The sequence below is a fragment of the Zosterops lateralis genome (assembly GCF_965231275.1).
Source record: "Zosterops lateralis genome assembly, chromosome: Z".
NCBI lineage: Eukaryota > Metazoa > Chordata > Aves > Passeriformes > Zosteropidae > Zosterops > Zosterops lateralis.
Window position 1 is genome coordinate 79,577,724 of NC_139800.1, and position 16,160 is coordinate 79,593,883.

The following is a 16,160-nucleotide window of genomic DNA, read 5'->3' on the forward strand; positions in this document are numbered from 1 at the left end:
TAAACCAGCTGGGAACCTTTTTTGGTTTTTTTCTTAGTGAATGTTAATGTTTGACTTTATCATCTGATGCTGATCGATGGATGACACAATCCCAGTTCTTCCAAGAATCAAACTGAAATAGCGTTATATAAGAAAAAATGTAGTGGTTAACAACTTTTTTCAACTTCTCTTTCTCCTTCTTTTTTTCTTATTTTTTTTTTAAGAAACACTTTTTTGCACGGTTTCTTTGTATTTTCACGAGCAAGCAGAAAAGTGACCCATAACATGCAGGGGAAAGAAGGTTTGATTTCCAAATTTTATTATTCATATCAGAGCATACTCTATAGATCTCTTACAAACAAAGATTTGTCTGTATGAATCCAACGCAGTAATAGCTGCCCTTTTAAAATTAACATCTCGACAATGAAATGTCAAATGAAGGGAAATACTTGTTGTATGAAACAAGATTAATGTTCACCTCAAATATGAAACTGGCATTTAAGCAGGAGCTTCTTATAGAAAAGTCTCTGTGGTAGCTGTAGGGGGAGGGATGTAGAGAAATGCTTTTGCTATTTCACTTGGTTTGGTCTCTAAAATAGAAAAAATTGTGTATTTTGTATTAGTACAAGTTCAGCTTCCTTAATGCCACTTCCATGCATCCCTAAGAAATGAAAGGATCTGATTATAAGACTTGTTTTTATTGTCTAACAATTGTGGTACAAAATGGCTGTTGCAAGGAATTATTTCCCCAGGTAAGAAAATGAGCATTCAACGATATATTGGTAATGATGAAGTAAGAAATTTGAGAATTACTTCTTCACCTAAAATTCATGGTTTATTTCATAGTTCCAGTGATGGAATTTTTCATTTTCCTCAATGATCAGCCAGGACTCTCAGCCCTCTGGTATGTATATACACAAGTGCTATGTGCCAGCCTCGGCAGGTACAACCACAAAAAAAAAATGAGTGTTTTTACAGAAAACAGTTTGCTTTTATAGTGATCACGCACTGATGTGAACATAGACTAAAAATAACAAATGTTGTTTTAATAAGGATTTTTTTTTTACAGTAGGCATAGATATAAAAGTTTTTTTTTTTCAAATTATTTTCACAGGTATCACTGAACATTTCATAGCTGTCTGTTACAGAAGCACCGCAAAGTGCTTTGAGTCTTTCATTTATTATACACAGTTAAAATATATTACACTTCTGAAGGTTTCTTAAATCACTGAACAGTTTTGCTAGCATCTTAATGAGCCAAATGGGAGTAAAAGGCAGTCCACATTCATGATGTGAATATACAGTAAGGTGTTTGACATCCTATGAACTCATTGCTCATGTTCTTAAAATAACCATGGTGATGAGACCTGAAAGACAAGAATGAAGAACTAAACACTTCTATTTCACTCAAAATAAAACATTTAAAATAAAGAGTTTACCCCGTCACAGGCCAGAAAAATGGGAAAAGTGCATAAATACATGCAGAATGCATTTATATAAACACTTAAATACTATAAGTATAGCTCCAAACTTTAATATAGTCAAAAATCAACACTGATGTGTGGTGCATGTAATAACTGAATGTCAAAGAAGATAAAAATACTCCAAACAATTACTGATTTCTCTACTGGAAAATCTTAACATTGAACTTGTGACTTGTGTAAGTGTAACACTAGCACCCAAACCCCATTTCTCATGGGAGCCAGTTATGGGCAGTGTCATTTGAATGCTGAATCATCACTAAGGCAGATCAGTTGAAGGCTCCAAGGCTTTTTTTCCTGCTCTGTGAATAATAACTGATCAAAGACCAGTTTTAGACAAAGATGTTAAGCTTCCTTGTCAGTCTGCAGAGGGAGCTTTCAACAGACTCTTTGTTGTGACCTTTAAAGAGGGAGGAAAAAAATGACTGCTCTGACAGAGGTTAAAAACAATTAAAATCAGATGAAAACAGGAACTAGGGGCTAATAAACCTACTCATGACACACTGAAAAGTTCATTTTAATTATGTGCTGATACAGGAAAAGGTACAAATCTGCAGTTCTTAACCATAGGTTATATTGCACAAGGTAAGGGAGGTAGATGGAAGGACATAGGAGCTCCTTGAATTCCAGCCTTATGCAACACCAAAATAACAATTTATCAGTTCTTGGGCAATCTCACTGTCTTGCAGGCTCAGATGATGTCACTGTAACAGCCTTTCACTGCAGAAAGCTCAGCTAAAGCCTACAGATCTCACTATGGATAAAGACATCTCTGAGACTATTTTGTCCCCTGCCACTCCATCCTGATGGAACTTGGCTCCTTTATGAAGGTGATAAAGGCAGAAGCACAACAGAACAGAGCTGCAACACTGCCTTCCATTAGATCAGCAAATTATCCCTTAAAGAGGAACTACAGCTCAGCTATTTATTAAGGTCTGTATTGGTTCAGACAATCCAGCTGCCACAGGTGCTGGATCTTTAGCTTGGATCAATTCCATCATCACAGAGGAACAGCAGAGGCTTCTGGAGAACAGCCTGCACCACTTGTACTGGGACTTACAGACAATAAAGGGTCTAACCCATTTCTGTAAATCAAATACTTCTCAAATATCATATACTCCTGTTGGTGTGGTATAACAACCCTTTCCATTAAATGCTCCACAATCCACTTGTAATTCCTTGTGGAGCAAAGTGGTTTCAACTTCTCAAGAGCAATTGACTTTCTACATGAGCAAGAGCTGCACACAAAAAGAATCTGTCCATGAGCACTAAAAATGCTGCCAGCAAAGAAGTAAAAACATCATAGGCAATCTACAGACAGGTTCAGTTGTTGCAAATGTATGAAGTCAAAAGGCTTAGAACTCTAGCTAGCACCAGCAGAACCCAGAGTAATTTTCAAAAGCAGAGATAAAAACAAAGTGAGGATTACTGCAAGGTCCTGGTCTGAGAATCCATCAGCTTGGGCAAAGAGCCACAAGTGAGATTTCAAACCACTCCAGCAGATGGACCTTCGAGAGTCAGCAGAGTGTGCACGAACCATCAAGAACTCGCACCTTTCCCCATCACTACCTCACCTCTAGCTATCAGTTTGGAGCTGCCTAGCTCTTTTCCTTTAAATCCTCATTTCTGCCAGGTAGTGGGACAGGAGAATTGAGTTTAGTGTGACTGTTCTTCAAATCTGAAATAGTTACAGAGAAATAGTCATAACAAATGAAGTGCTGAACTCATCTATGCTACTGCAGGAGCAAGTTACAAATCAGGAAGAACTGCGGATGGTAGCGGTCTCAGACTGGGTTTGCAACAATTTACTGCTACACGTATCAACTGCTTATTGAACAGTACAGAGAATGAAGGTATAGAAAACAGCCCGGGGGGGTTGGAGGGAGAAACACAATAACACATTCTACATTCTGCAACAGAGTAACTATTGCAATGCAGGAGTAAGAAACAGCACATTCCGTTCAGGTGTGTCGGCAGATGACTGCTGTTGGACCATCATCAAATAAACCTGAAATTAGCATGTAGGGGCCTGTGTGCAATAGGTATCAACTCAAATCTGGTCTAAAACACAATAACTAATTTAGCCTGCTATCACCATGGCTACAAATAAAGATGTAAGCCAAAATGCAAATCAAAATGTATTGTGGTGCTTTGTCTCCATCCAGTTTCCCGAGGCCACTGGCAAAGACAGGTGAAGTTTTCCACACACAAAAACGTTGCAGGAGAATGTTTATAAAATCCAAAGTACTTACCTAAAACATAAGCAGCTACTAGCTTTTGATTCACACTTAAGTGGAGGTAGAGAGGCACCAGGGATTCCATTTCCCCCAATGTAGGTAGCATTAGTGCTGCGACACACACCACCCCAAGGAAGACTGTGAGTAAACTAGGTCCCGACGAGGCAGTTCTGTTTTCTGAAAAAGCAAGACAGCACCAGTTGTCAGGAAGATCTAAACAATATAAACATTAAATATCCTGCAAAAAATGTCTGCAGTATATTGGAGCTGAAATAGCCTCAGATTTTCCTATTTGCTCTGGAGTTTGCAGGGGGTGGAAGACAACTCTTAAAGCCACCCTTCTAAACCTTCTGCATTCTGCAGTGGAGGAGGCTGCTCCCTGTTCTGATGCTGGAACTTGTTTTCACATGACTTCCCAAACCTCTCCCTTCTGGAGGAACAGAGCCTGCCAGGCCCAGTTGCTATATACACACACTCAGGACAGCTGGATGTCTCAGAAATGCTTGAGGTTTCCCTGTGCATCCTGACTCCATTCCTCGATATGTTCCTTCAGTGATCAGTAAACAATCAGTTAAGAGACCATGCACAGGCAGTAACTGCTCGCACCTCTTAAACAAACCTGCCTGCAGCAGGAGCACAAGTTCTTGGGCCAGATCAGCTCCCCTTCATTCTTTACAGGATTCAAGGGCTACACTTGAGCCAGAGTCAGTTTAGATGCCACAAAATGGTAAAATTTGAATCTTTAAAAACTGTGAGAGTGAACTACGCTGACAGACCAGTACTACCAGAATAAGGAAATGCAAAGCACAGACAATAAAGAGTCCTTCATAGTCTTTATTGCTCTGCACTTTAACAGCTGGAACCTACTCAAAGGCCCACTGTGTCATCTTTGAAAAGAGCTGTTAACGTGTTAGTTGAATACCTCTAATCAAATCCTTAAGACCCACTGGAAAGTAGCCAATGTTTTTATCAACTTCTCCTATCCTCAGTGACTAGCAATATGTGCTCTATTTTAATTCCATAAATCTCTGATTTCCAGGTTGCAGGTTACATGCAAAACTGTGGTTTCTTTGTTTACTACTTTTCTTTAAGTAAGCAATATAATGTAGTCAACAAGGTTTCTAAGGAGAGAAACAGCATTTGGAATAAGACCAGTATCAGATTGTTCAAGATGGCTCAGGCCCTCTGTCCTGGAGCAACTACCACATTTTGTTCTGTGAGCCCAGGCACCTTTGTTGGTTTGCTTTAACTGTGTTTCCTACTAATATCTATTATGAGGGGTTTTTTTTTAATACAGTGTTTTACCAGCCAACAAACTCAGTATAAATAGTGAAACAGATTAATTTTAACATGAACACTCTCAAGGAGGTTCATCTATTTTCTGGAATTGATTTTTGTTGTCCTAAAAAATGTAACTGTGACAAGAACATTTCAGTATAAATCAGTAAAAGTAGGAAGAATGTAGACCATCAAGAATCAGTTTAGATTAATTTCAGGTACAACTTGACACTTTATATCCTACCCCCTCAATTTAACTGTCTGGCCTAGGTTTTCAAGACTGTTGATTCACTTCCTCACTGTGTGCATGAAACACGAAGAGTTTTCAGCCACCAACTGTGCTCTTCTGTTCTTGTGGGACAGACAAAGGACAGGGCACAGAACAAGGAGCACTTCAGAAGATGTTCTGGCAATATTTCCTGCTCATCAGGAAATGGGGGATTAACAGTTTGGAACAAACTCAGAAGGGGCATACGTTTTGAAAGAGCCCAAGGGAAAAAATCAGTACCATCCTTTCACAGATAAATTCCCACTGTCTGTATAAGAACTCCTGCTCCACAGGTACAGGGGATACACTCTCCAAGGTATGACATGCAAACACAGGGCAGCAAAGGGTCTTGATTGATCAAGACAGCATAAACAGAATAGCCACAGTTTGGGTTCTTGTATACTGTCACCCTCAAGTGCTAAAGACAGCAGTCTTACAGGTAAGTAAAATTAATTATTTTAAAATTTATTTCTGTTTATATTTTAAAAATGTTTTAAGTCTGTTCACTTGGGCTATTCAAAACTGATTCAGAACATAGGAGGGGTAAAAATATCAGCTACCTGGTTGACACAAAGTCTGCTCAAAAAAGACACTTTCAGCCAGGTGTTCTTTTATTCGTTTTTCCTCCTCTTCCTTTTGTTGTTGTTGTTCCTTTGCAGATGGGAGCAGAGTAGCAATAATCTCCTTTTTCCCTAAAGCTTTCCTCTGGCTCTGCTCAGACACTTGGAGGCGGAATTTATCTATGACACCATAGTAAGCAGCCCGAACGTCTCTGTGACGAATCACACTGCAGAGAAAAACAACATTTTCAAACAGATGAACTACTAAGGAGAATGTCTGCTGTGGAATTATATCCTATATCACAAAGTCTGGCCTCTGTCTCTCCTCCTCCAGATAAACTGGAATAATCCAGACCTCCATTACCTCCTCCATTACTCAATATTCTTGAAGACTTGATCTTACCTCCTCCCTCCCCTTCTTATGTTTGCTTTAATTCCCAAATATAAATGCTCCTGGCCAAACAGGACAGTTCAGTCTTCGTCTCAAGCCCATCTCTGCCTCAGTCTGAGGCCCAGCTGCCAGTTGATGAGACATCAATTATCTGAAAGATGCCTCCTCTTCATGTATCAAAGTTGTGTGATGCTGGCCAATGATTTATTTTAAAGGTATTGAGGGGAGTGGAGTGGGCAGGGAAGGAAAGGAGTTGGACAGGTGTTTGGCAAGCAATAGCCCAGCTTCTCAAGGAAACCAGGCCCAAAGCTTTACAATTCTACTCTTCTCGAAGCAAAACACGTTCCCTCTACAGACAAGAGTCAGCTAGGGATTTTCAAAATCAGAAACCCACCATTGACAGCATGTTTGGAAGCTATAAAAAGCACAGCTTTAAAATAGCACTGATCAACAGCAAAACAGACCTCTGAGCAGTGCTGTGCTCAACTGCCTCCTCCCTGCATTCATGATTCATCATTAGAATACATATCTAGCATTGAAAAGCTACAACATTTAGGTTTTGAAGTGGTACCAGCTCTTAGTGTAAATAACGATTTCAGCTATTTTTCCAGATGTTTTTTGTGAGAGGCTGTTCTAAATTTCCAAGATAACAGCAGCTTATCTGAAGAACATAGGTACAGATAAGAAGGTTGCCATCTCATGAGGGGAAATGACTGCACCCTTAGTAACATAGCATAGTAGTCCTAAAATTGCTTCAAGAAACCAATCTTTGTGATACCATATACATTAAAATGCTGCAAGTAACGGATTTTTGTTTTTCAGTCTTCATATAAAGGAACTATATCACACCAAGACATCTACAAGCATTAGCACGTAGCCAGTGCTTGCAACTGGTGTCTGGTTTGAATAGACTATTCAACACAGAACACAGAGACCAAGTCATCCCCTCAGCAGAGGCTGCAGTGATGTTTTACATCACTTCAGAGGCAAAGGAGTGTGCCTATGACAGGCTTTCAGCAAGTGGAGTGTTGGCTGGGCAACTGCCTTCACCAAAACAAAAGGCTTTTTCCCCCCACAGCCCTAATTCACACAGCCCTCAGCATATCAGCACAGCAGATCAACTCTGATTTCTTCCTTTAACACTTCCTTTTAAATTGGTGTCCCTACTCCTAGTCCTTTCAACTACCAACCTAAACAGAATCTTTACATAACACTGTGCTAGGAGAACATGTATCTGCTGCCAAGCAAGGAGATATTTTCTGCAGACCCTTATAAACAGACACATTCTCCTGTTTCTTTTTAGAGATCATTGCATAATTGGAAGCTCTGTAGAATATCTGTTTATCTGGCAAATGGCCACACTTGCATAGTACTGCTCATATCCCAGCAGTAAATACTTCTGTCCTTAGACAGCAACCACTGGAATGGGATGGGGGGGTTTTGCTGCACAAAAAAATCCCCTTGGAACATGTGCATGTCTTATTTTTCTTTATCTAATAAAACCCATTTGTTTAACCAAATGTAATCAAGCTTGTGTAAATGTCTGCTAAAGAATGGAATAGCTCAGTGGTACAGTGATATATTCTGACTTGTTTAGTTTCATTTTTAGCATTATTGCCCCTGCTTACTGAAACCTTCTAATTTCACATTCTAAACTTCCTTTCATTTGGCGAGTCCTTGGCATTTTCAAATTGCACCTAAGGAAAACAGTCTATAGGAATAAAGAGCCATTACCCAAGAAAAGTTATTATTAATCTGACAAAAGGTTTCTGTATATGGCCATTTGTTAACCAGAGACTCCAGGTGGTGTTTTACAGTTTGGAAAATGTATATTCGAAAAGTTCAGTCTGCTCTTTTAGGTACTTCAGATATCTGTACAGCAGCACAGAAATAATGTGGCAAATAGAAGATAAAAAGAGTTGCATTTTACGGTTACATTTTAGTTGATACACCTACACTGCTCCAGCTCTCAGCAGTCTACAGACCCTGTACATTGCTGTGGTCACTTAAGCAGCCTCCTCCTGTCCTGAGTGACTGGGGGGACACCTGACAGCACAGGGACAAAGGGGAGGCACAGAGATCTGAGACAGGAGGTCAGGGTGAAAGGTAGGCAAAACTACCATTATTAACATGGCCCAGGAAAATGTGCTCAGTAGAACTGAGTATACATTTTCCATTTTGCCAATCTGCAAACAAGTATTTCCCACAAACAAATCTCAGCCCTGGGGGGTTTGCTTTTCTTGTTATTTCTAACAAAAAGGTGCTCACAGGAGGCTCATATTACTCCTGCTCTGGTTTACAAACGTGCCTTACAAGATGCATTTACTGGCATTTTATTTATGCCCAAAGGCAAAATTAAAGAAAGATATATCTCCAACATTATAATACTGCTGCTCTAGATGGAAAGAACAGCAAAAATCAGAGCCACAAGTATACGGGAGATTAGGAAAACATATATTTATCCAACTTATACATTATAACATGCATGCTGTCATTTACAGCCTCCTAAATAATGAAAGAAATTAAGGTAATAAAATGTTGTCTATTAGGAAAAAACTCAATTTCTACTCACATATCAACACAGCACTGAGGCTTCACTGCACCAGTAGCATCCACCACCGCATATTTATTTGGAGTTGTACAAAGAACTGCAAGGAAAAGGACAGGAGTGGTAACAAATCATGAATTGATACATCACCAGCTTCATCAACAGATACATGTAGAGACACGAGTTTGGTTTTGTCACAGATACGATTTGTTACATGAATTATTAATTGGACTTTTCAAGATCATCAACTAACCCTTAAACAGAACTTAACCTAAGAAACCCACCTTTGAATTTTAAGGCAAACTCATAGGGGTTATATAGAGTCAACACCTGCTTGTGTGTTGACTGGTCATCTGCATAAAATATAAGTTCTGTAGGAAAAACAAAAACAGGAAGATTTCCTTCCACTAACTCTGGCTGTCTTTTTTGTTGCTGCATTGGCACTGAATCCTCCTTGCTGCTTCTTGTGTTCTTATGACTTTGTATCCTCAGAGACTTCAGTTTTTGAATCGTTTAAGAATTCCAAAGCATTTTGGCAATTCTAAAGGAAAAAATGGGAAAAAAAAGAGAAAAGGCAAGAAGATTATTTCCATAAGTCTATACTAAACTGAGGCAGTTAACAAAGGTGCAAAAATATAAAACGTGATGCTTGATTATGAATCTACCTCTACTTATACTCCTTCAAAAATACTGAAACAGAAAAAAAATTTGCACTTGGTTCTCATCTATTCAACAAACTGCTAACAAAACAAATGGATAAGCTCCTCTCCAGTGTATCATGGCAGCATTTGTGGGCCCAGTCTATGACCAGGGCTGCTTATGCTGGGCCTTTGCAACACCAACCAAACAACGACAGCAAAAAGAAATCCCAACCTTGCCTCAGGACAGCAACACCTGAGAAACACGAGGGCAGAAATGAGGACATGCAACAACACTGAGGCAGCAGGAGTCACTGTCTAGGCAGGAACCTTTCCATGGGGATGACTTCCCCGGATGAGGCATAACAAGTTAGGAATCTCCTCACCTAGGCACTCGGGTATGTGAAATCCCAGGCATTCAGAACAAAGGAATGGGGAACACCTTCATGTCTTGTTTAAATCAAACTCCCTGCTCCAGCTGTGTGGTTACAGGCAATGAGTGGAAAAAATGACTGGGATGAGTAGCACCAGATTTGGGATTTACTGTTTTATTAAGAGATGACAGGTTCTCTACCACCACTACCTCTAACCAAAGTATGATCACCACAATTCTCCCTCTGCCACCCCCCACGGTTCTGTTTTATTTTGAGTGACATTCCAGAACTAAAACCAGAATCCATGACCCAACCAAGAAACAATCCCAAATGTAATTCATAAAGTAAAATTAAGGCCAGACTCCTCAGCACACATACCGTTGACTTAACACATGACAGAGAGAACAAAGTCTTCTCCTCACCCCACAAGAACGTCACATTTTACTGCAGCCTATATAGATTAATTATCAAACTGAAGGTCTCCTTTGAGGTCTAAGTTCATAGCAAAAAATATTAAAACTATAAAAAGTTCCTACTGACTAATTAGATGCCATTTCCACCTCCCATAAAGCTTTGCAAAATAAGGTACATTTTATCTGTTCTGCAGCTCAATACACTGGATAGTTGCACCTTAAAGAATTTAGCTTCTGAAATTTCTAGCAGCAAATAGCCCAAACATTATGAACAATCAAAAACAAATGCTTGTTTCTGCATTCTAAACATCCTCGTGATCACATTTCCAAACACCAGATATGTATTCCATACTTGAAACATGACACACGTTCATGTGTTTGCTTAAGATTTACAAGTTCTGATTCTTATTCACAAAAGAAGCTTTTAATGTTATTCATTTTGTTATTAAAATAGCAATTTATCCTTGTAGAATTCAAATTCACGGATCTCACTGGAATGTGTTTCCTCATGATCCAGCTCCTTTTCAGAGCACAGGTTTGTTTCCACTTCACTGAAATGCTACTAATAATATTCTGAAAACAAATCCCCAATGACAGTGTTCCAAGCTGATGTTCTGTTACCTTATTAAGAAGGGTCTAGAAAAAGAAATGGCTCTCTAAGTGGCAATTTGGGTTCCAAGTACTTCTTGGAATTATGGTGAATCCCTCTTGTTTCACAAGAATCAACAAACTCTGGAATGACTTTGTACAGCAAGTGTAAGTATTATTACTTGAACAACTTCATGCCCTATTACAAAGTGAATTTAATTGTTCCATTCAAACATATTAAGACTACATGAAAAGCTAATGTGGAAAAACTGCCAGCACGTATTGAATACAAAATACCTTTTGATGCTTGTCATAGGCAAAAGACTAAAAATTATTTATTTAAATTTCTTTTACCAAAGTTAGCTCAATGCAGTATGCAGTAAGAATATACAGGAATTTTTGGTTCTCATATCTATCTATACTCTGCACATCATGTTGTAACAGAAATACAGGCAAACTTTGACATTAAAAGGGATTTTTTTCAAATAAATGTTTTAAGCTACCATAAAACCAACAGCAAGCCACTGCTGCACAACTTAATTGACTATGTTTAATAAAATTTTCAAGTATTATTTATAATAATCAATATTATTTTGACGCTTACATTTTTTTTATTTAAACACTGCACGTGTTTCATTCCAAATCCTGGCTTCATCCCACATCTCCAGTTTCTTTAGCTCAGTCCATGGCAAGTGTTCAGTGCCCAGAACACCACAGTTCCCTGTATCAGTGGAGGTATGTACCACTATGCCTATCAACAGGCTCATTTTTGTTACGCATCTGTGGAAAGCAGCGTGCAAACCTCCCAGGATTCCACACCCTGCCTGTGGAAAGCCACCACTCTTAAAAAAGCACATCCCATTATTGCTTCCTTTTCCTATTTAACTTGGCTGGACGAGGAGCTGCCACCCAAACTTGTAAAATTAACGTTTGGAGGGCCTATAGTAACACATCTGCTGACACAGCAGTGTCATTCAGGGTATAAATTTCTGGATTCCTAAACAAGCAACCAGCATCCTTTCTGAGACAAGAGCTTTAGCTTAGAAGTCACTTTGCTGGGACATCTCACCCAGTGACAGCAGTAAAAGTGCTTCTCCCAAAGACTGATTGATAAATCACACCTGTGCTAGGGAGATGTGATGGTTTATATTGATACTCTTGATAACAGCACACCTCTCCCATCAAAGAGAAACTGACAACCCTTTTACAAAAAGAAAGTTTGTATCACCACAACTTCTCTGCCCGGATTAACCCCACGGCAGCTCTAACCATGACAATAAGGTCATGCTCCCCAGACATTTCATGAACAGAAACTCAGCTGTTGCTCTTCTGCACTTCCACTGCACCACAACCACTACATTTTGTGGTCAGCAGTCACCACGACTGCTTGCAGCAAGGTAAGCACAAGCAAATCTGTCCCAGCTCACAATCTGGGGTCTGAGGCCTGTGGTTTGCACTGCACAGACGGGCTTCTCCCAGCAGCAGGGATGAAATTCCCGCAGGAGCAGGGATCTGTCACAGTTAACATTGCCCAGGGCCAGCGTGTAACACCTGAGCAATGCCAGCTCACTTCCCAGCGCCCTCTGAAGCCCTGACAAACAATTGTCACTGGTATTTTTTCAGCACAATAGGGATCTTTCCTCCGTGAAGTTACTAAATATATACTGCTGGTGTCACAACAGCACGGATGTGCCAGTGTTTCCTTTGAAATCCCTTTCTTCATAAATTTAACTTGACAGAGAAAAACACCAAGTGAAACGTAACTTCTCTCCAGGGTCAGAAAAAACATCCATTGTGATTTGTTTTTACTTAACGAGTTTCTGCTGAATAAATAAATCAACTGAGGAACTTTTTTTGTTCCCATTTTAACTTCCAACAACCTCGTCACCATGGCTTCCCAGCGCATTTGTTGGTTGTTTTTCTTCATAACAACTGCAAATAACTCCAGGGAATGTCATCGGGTAAACACTTCATTCAGAAGAAAACCTCTCTACAGTCAAGTCTCCACACTGCTGTTTGAAAAGTTGCCTAATTACACCGTAATCTACTTTTGTTACACCTCATGACCAACCCTCTAAATCTACACAAGTCTTTCTATACTATATACTCAGTAAAACTCATGGGTTTTAAGTACATATTTACAAAATAAACCACAAAGTCTTCTTCAAAATTCCCTCCCATGCAATCACTTTAAGCTATATTTAAACAGCAGCACGAGATCTGAGGCACTCCATAAACATTTTGCTTCCCCAGAATGTTTTGAAGGCCTCAACGTGCACTTACGCAAACCGATGTTTAAACTACCTGCAACTATTTGGGAGTGTCACCCCAGGATGAGGGAGCAGAGAGCCGGCAGCCAGGATGGCTGGATTCCATTACTGCTGGCCCTGTCACCGGCACTCCATGACCTTGAGCAAGTTGGTTAATCAACCTCACCTCAATCTGCTGATCTACGGAGGCACACACATCCTGCAAAGCGTTTCAGCGAGGTCCCCCTTTGAACCGGCAGAACTGCTCTGATACTTTGCAAAAGCTGCTACTGTTTACCCTTGCACAGGGTGACGAGAAATGTCATGGGTAAGTGTCTCCAGGATGCTGTGAAATGAAAGCGTCTGGGAGCATTAACTATTACCACAGTTGATGACCAAACACATAAATCGTGCTGGTACTGACAGCAAGACTTATTAAGACCACATCACTTTTTTTTTTTTTTAAATCCTGGAAAGGTGGCTAACAAAAGGCAATATTCAAACGCAATACAGAGGCACTAAGGAAAAGCAGTGAAAAATTAAGTAACAGCTGTGCATCGCTTCTGATCCATTCTGCTACAGGCTCGCAAGAGTCCTGGAGAAGACACTCAAGGGCACGTGTGCTTTAGTCTCTATTTCCTCAAGTTAAGTTTGTGTTTAAGCACCAAACCGTTGTTGTGCTTATTATCGCTGCGTGGCCCCGCACCGCCCCAGACTAACAGAGGGGAGCACTCCTCCCTGGGAAGAGAGAGACGGCGCTCCGAGCCGTGCCTACCGCCGGCAGTAATTGCACCCTCTTAATTGATCCTCTTTGTTCTCCAACGAGGAGCAGCGAGCGGCGATAGGGGCTGGGGCAGCTGCGCGATAACGGCGCCTCCCGCAGCCGGCCCGGGCCCTCCGCACCGCCCCGGGGCCTGGGAGCCACCCCTGGGCCCTCGGAGCGACCCCCAGGCCCTCGGAGCGACCCTCTGGCCTTTCGGAGCGACCCCCGGGCCCGCACCGCCCGGACAGAGCCCGGGCCCCGCGGGGAAGCGGCGCCAGGCCGAGGCCTCCCAGCGCGGCCGCCGCCCCGCTCCCCATCCCGGCGCCGCGGCAGGCAGTGCCGGCCCGCGGGGTGACACAGCCCGGGACAGCCTGCGGTGTCGCTCGGCCCGCCCGCCCCGCTCCCGGTGTGCCCCCGGCCCCACTCACCCCCGGGGCCGCTGTGGCGGGGCTGGCGCGGCGCCCCTTTGTCCGCCCGTCACTGCGGGCAGCGCGGGGGCTGCTGGGACCGCCCGCCCCGCCCCGGCCCGGCCCGCCCCGGCCCGCCCGCGTCACCGCCCCGCCCGCCCGCCGCCGCCATCTCGGGCTGACCCGCTGTTTGGGGCCGCTGCTTCTTCCCCTGCCTCCTCTCTCCTGCGGGGAGGGGTTTTTAGTGCTGTTTCACCTCGTTTCGCGGTTACCGAGGTGTGGCGCGGCAGCTGCTGGGTGTTCTGGCCTGTCCCGAGGCAGCGCGGCCTCCCCTCAGTGCCGCCCCTGGCTGGTGGTGCCCGCTGGAAGGGAGGGCCAGTGTCGGCCCCGGGGTTAATGGTGTTTATTCCAGCCCTGACCGTGTGCCTGTCCTGCGATAGGGCTGAAATGGGTCGCGCTGTCCCTGTGAACGCTTCCGTGCTGTTACCTTTGTTCTTGGTTCTTCTTTTTTGCTTAAAGTGCTTTCATTTAGTTAGGCTGGTTGTGGACTTGGGGTCGTAGTGTGTATTATCCGCTATATCGTCTTCCCTTTTTTTTATTTTTTGTTTTGTTTGGTTTGTTTTTTTTGCTTTGTTTTGTTTGGTGGTTTTTTTTTTTTTTTGGGTTTTTGGGGGGAGTTTGAGGGTTTTTTTTTTTTTTGAGGGGGGAGTTTTTTTGGGTTTTTTGGGGGTTTTTTGTCTTTTTTTTGGTGTTGTTTTTTTATTTGGTTTTTGTTTGTTTTTGAGGTTCTTTTTTGGGTTTTGTTATTTGTTTTGTATTTTTGTTTGTTTGTTTTAGTTTTTTGGGGGGGTTTTGTTTGGTTTTTGTTTTGGTTTGGTGTTTTGGGGTTTTTTTGGGTTTTTGGTTTTTTTGTTTGGTTTGGGGTTTTGGGTTTTTTGGGAGGTTTTTTTTGGGAGGAGTTTGAGGTTTTTTTTGGGGGGGGGGGGGTTTGTTTGTTTGTTTTTGTTTTTCCAACTTCCCCTCTGTATTAATACAAACAAATCCATGTGTAATCACCACCCGGTGTCATCCTAAACATCAAGATCTTTAATGCAGCAAAATGTTTTTTGTTGCAAGCCAGGTAGATAATTAAGGTTTATATTAAGCCACCCCAGTACAGGATTGCAAAATCTTTTAGCCATTACTGAGCTTTACCCCTCAGTGAAATGAACACACACACATGTCCGTGGTGAAATAAACACAGCAGCCACCAGTGTTTCACAACAACATCATGAAACAATCCAGAACAGGAAGTAACGTATTTAAAATCATGGAAGACATTAAATAAATTATAAAAGGGATATTTTCCAGCTTAGGCAAGGTGTTTGTGTATTAGCACTCACTTTTTACTGCAGATCTAAGGGTTCATTAAGAAGTTCATTCTTACAGCCACAAATTATATAATATTGTTAAATTATTATATAGAGAAATTGTAATTTTGTCAGAATTTCTGAAAATATTTGCGGTGAAAACTGGCAAAATATTTTGTTTCTTGATGAGTGTAAATCAGTTCAGATTTTAACATGCTTAAAAATAAACTGGAAATCTTATTCTAAAAAAGATTTTTTAGACTTCAACCTTTCAGGATATGTTCATGTCTTAGTTTGAAAAGACAGGAGTCTGTAAAGGAAGGCAAAAGCCTCCTGTGAAGTGGAAAAGGTAAACCCCCTCCCTCCCTCTGAATTACCACAATTTCAAAATAAAAAAAACCAGCTCTCAGGCAAAGGTATGGGAATGGGAATAATAGTTATTTACTAGAAAAAACTAAAATAAAAAAAAAGAACAACAAATGTAATTAGTACAAACAAAACTACTGATACAGTCAGAAAACCTGACACCCTGAGGAGTCAGGGTGTTGGTAAAAGTCCAGTTGGATGGTGGCTGTGCCTCCTGCAGTGGCAGATGAAATGCTGCTGAAGCAGAGATCCTGTAGAAGGGTATAGTTCT

The 16,160-nt window shown here is 41.4% G+C and overlaps 1 protein-coding gene across 2 annotated transcripts; it reads right to left on the minus strand.

The window, feature by feature from the left end:
• Positions 1-281: 281 nt before the first annotated feature.
• MOSPD1 (motile sperm domain containing 1) lies at positions 282-14,271 on the minus strand. Of its 2 annotated transcripts, XM_083884395.1 has the most exons (6): positions 14,196-14,271; positions 9,027-9,283; positions 8,767-8,842; positions 5,804-6,030; positions 3,713-3,874; positions 282-1,346 (listed from the first exon to the last, which is right to left on the minus strand). In XM_083884395.1, exons 2-6 carry the CDS (start codon positions 9,178-9,180, stop codon positions 1,315-1,317), a joined length of 651 nt encoding a protein of 216 aa, XP_083740521.1. In that variant the 5' UTR covers positions 9,181-9,283; positions 14,196-14,271; the 3' UTR covers positions 282-1,314. The 2 variants fall into 2 exon arrangements, with proteins under 2 accessions (XP_083740521.1, XP_083740522.1); XM_083884396.1 differs by lacking the exons at positions 282-1,346; positions 14,196-14,271 and adding an exon at positions 1,399-3,138 and having other exon boundaries at positions 9,027-9,255.
• Positions 14,272-16,160: the final 1,889 nt, after the last annotated feature.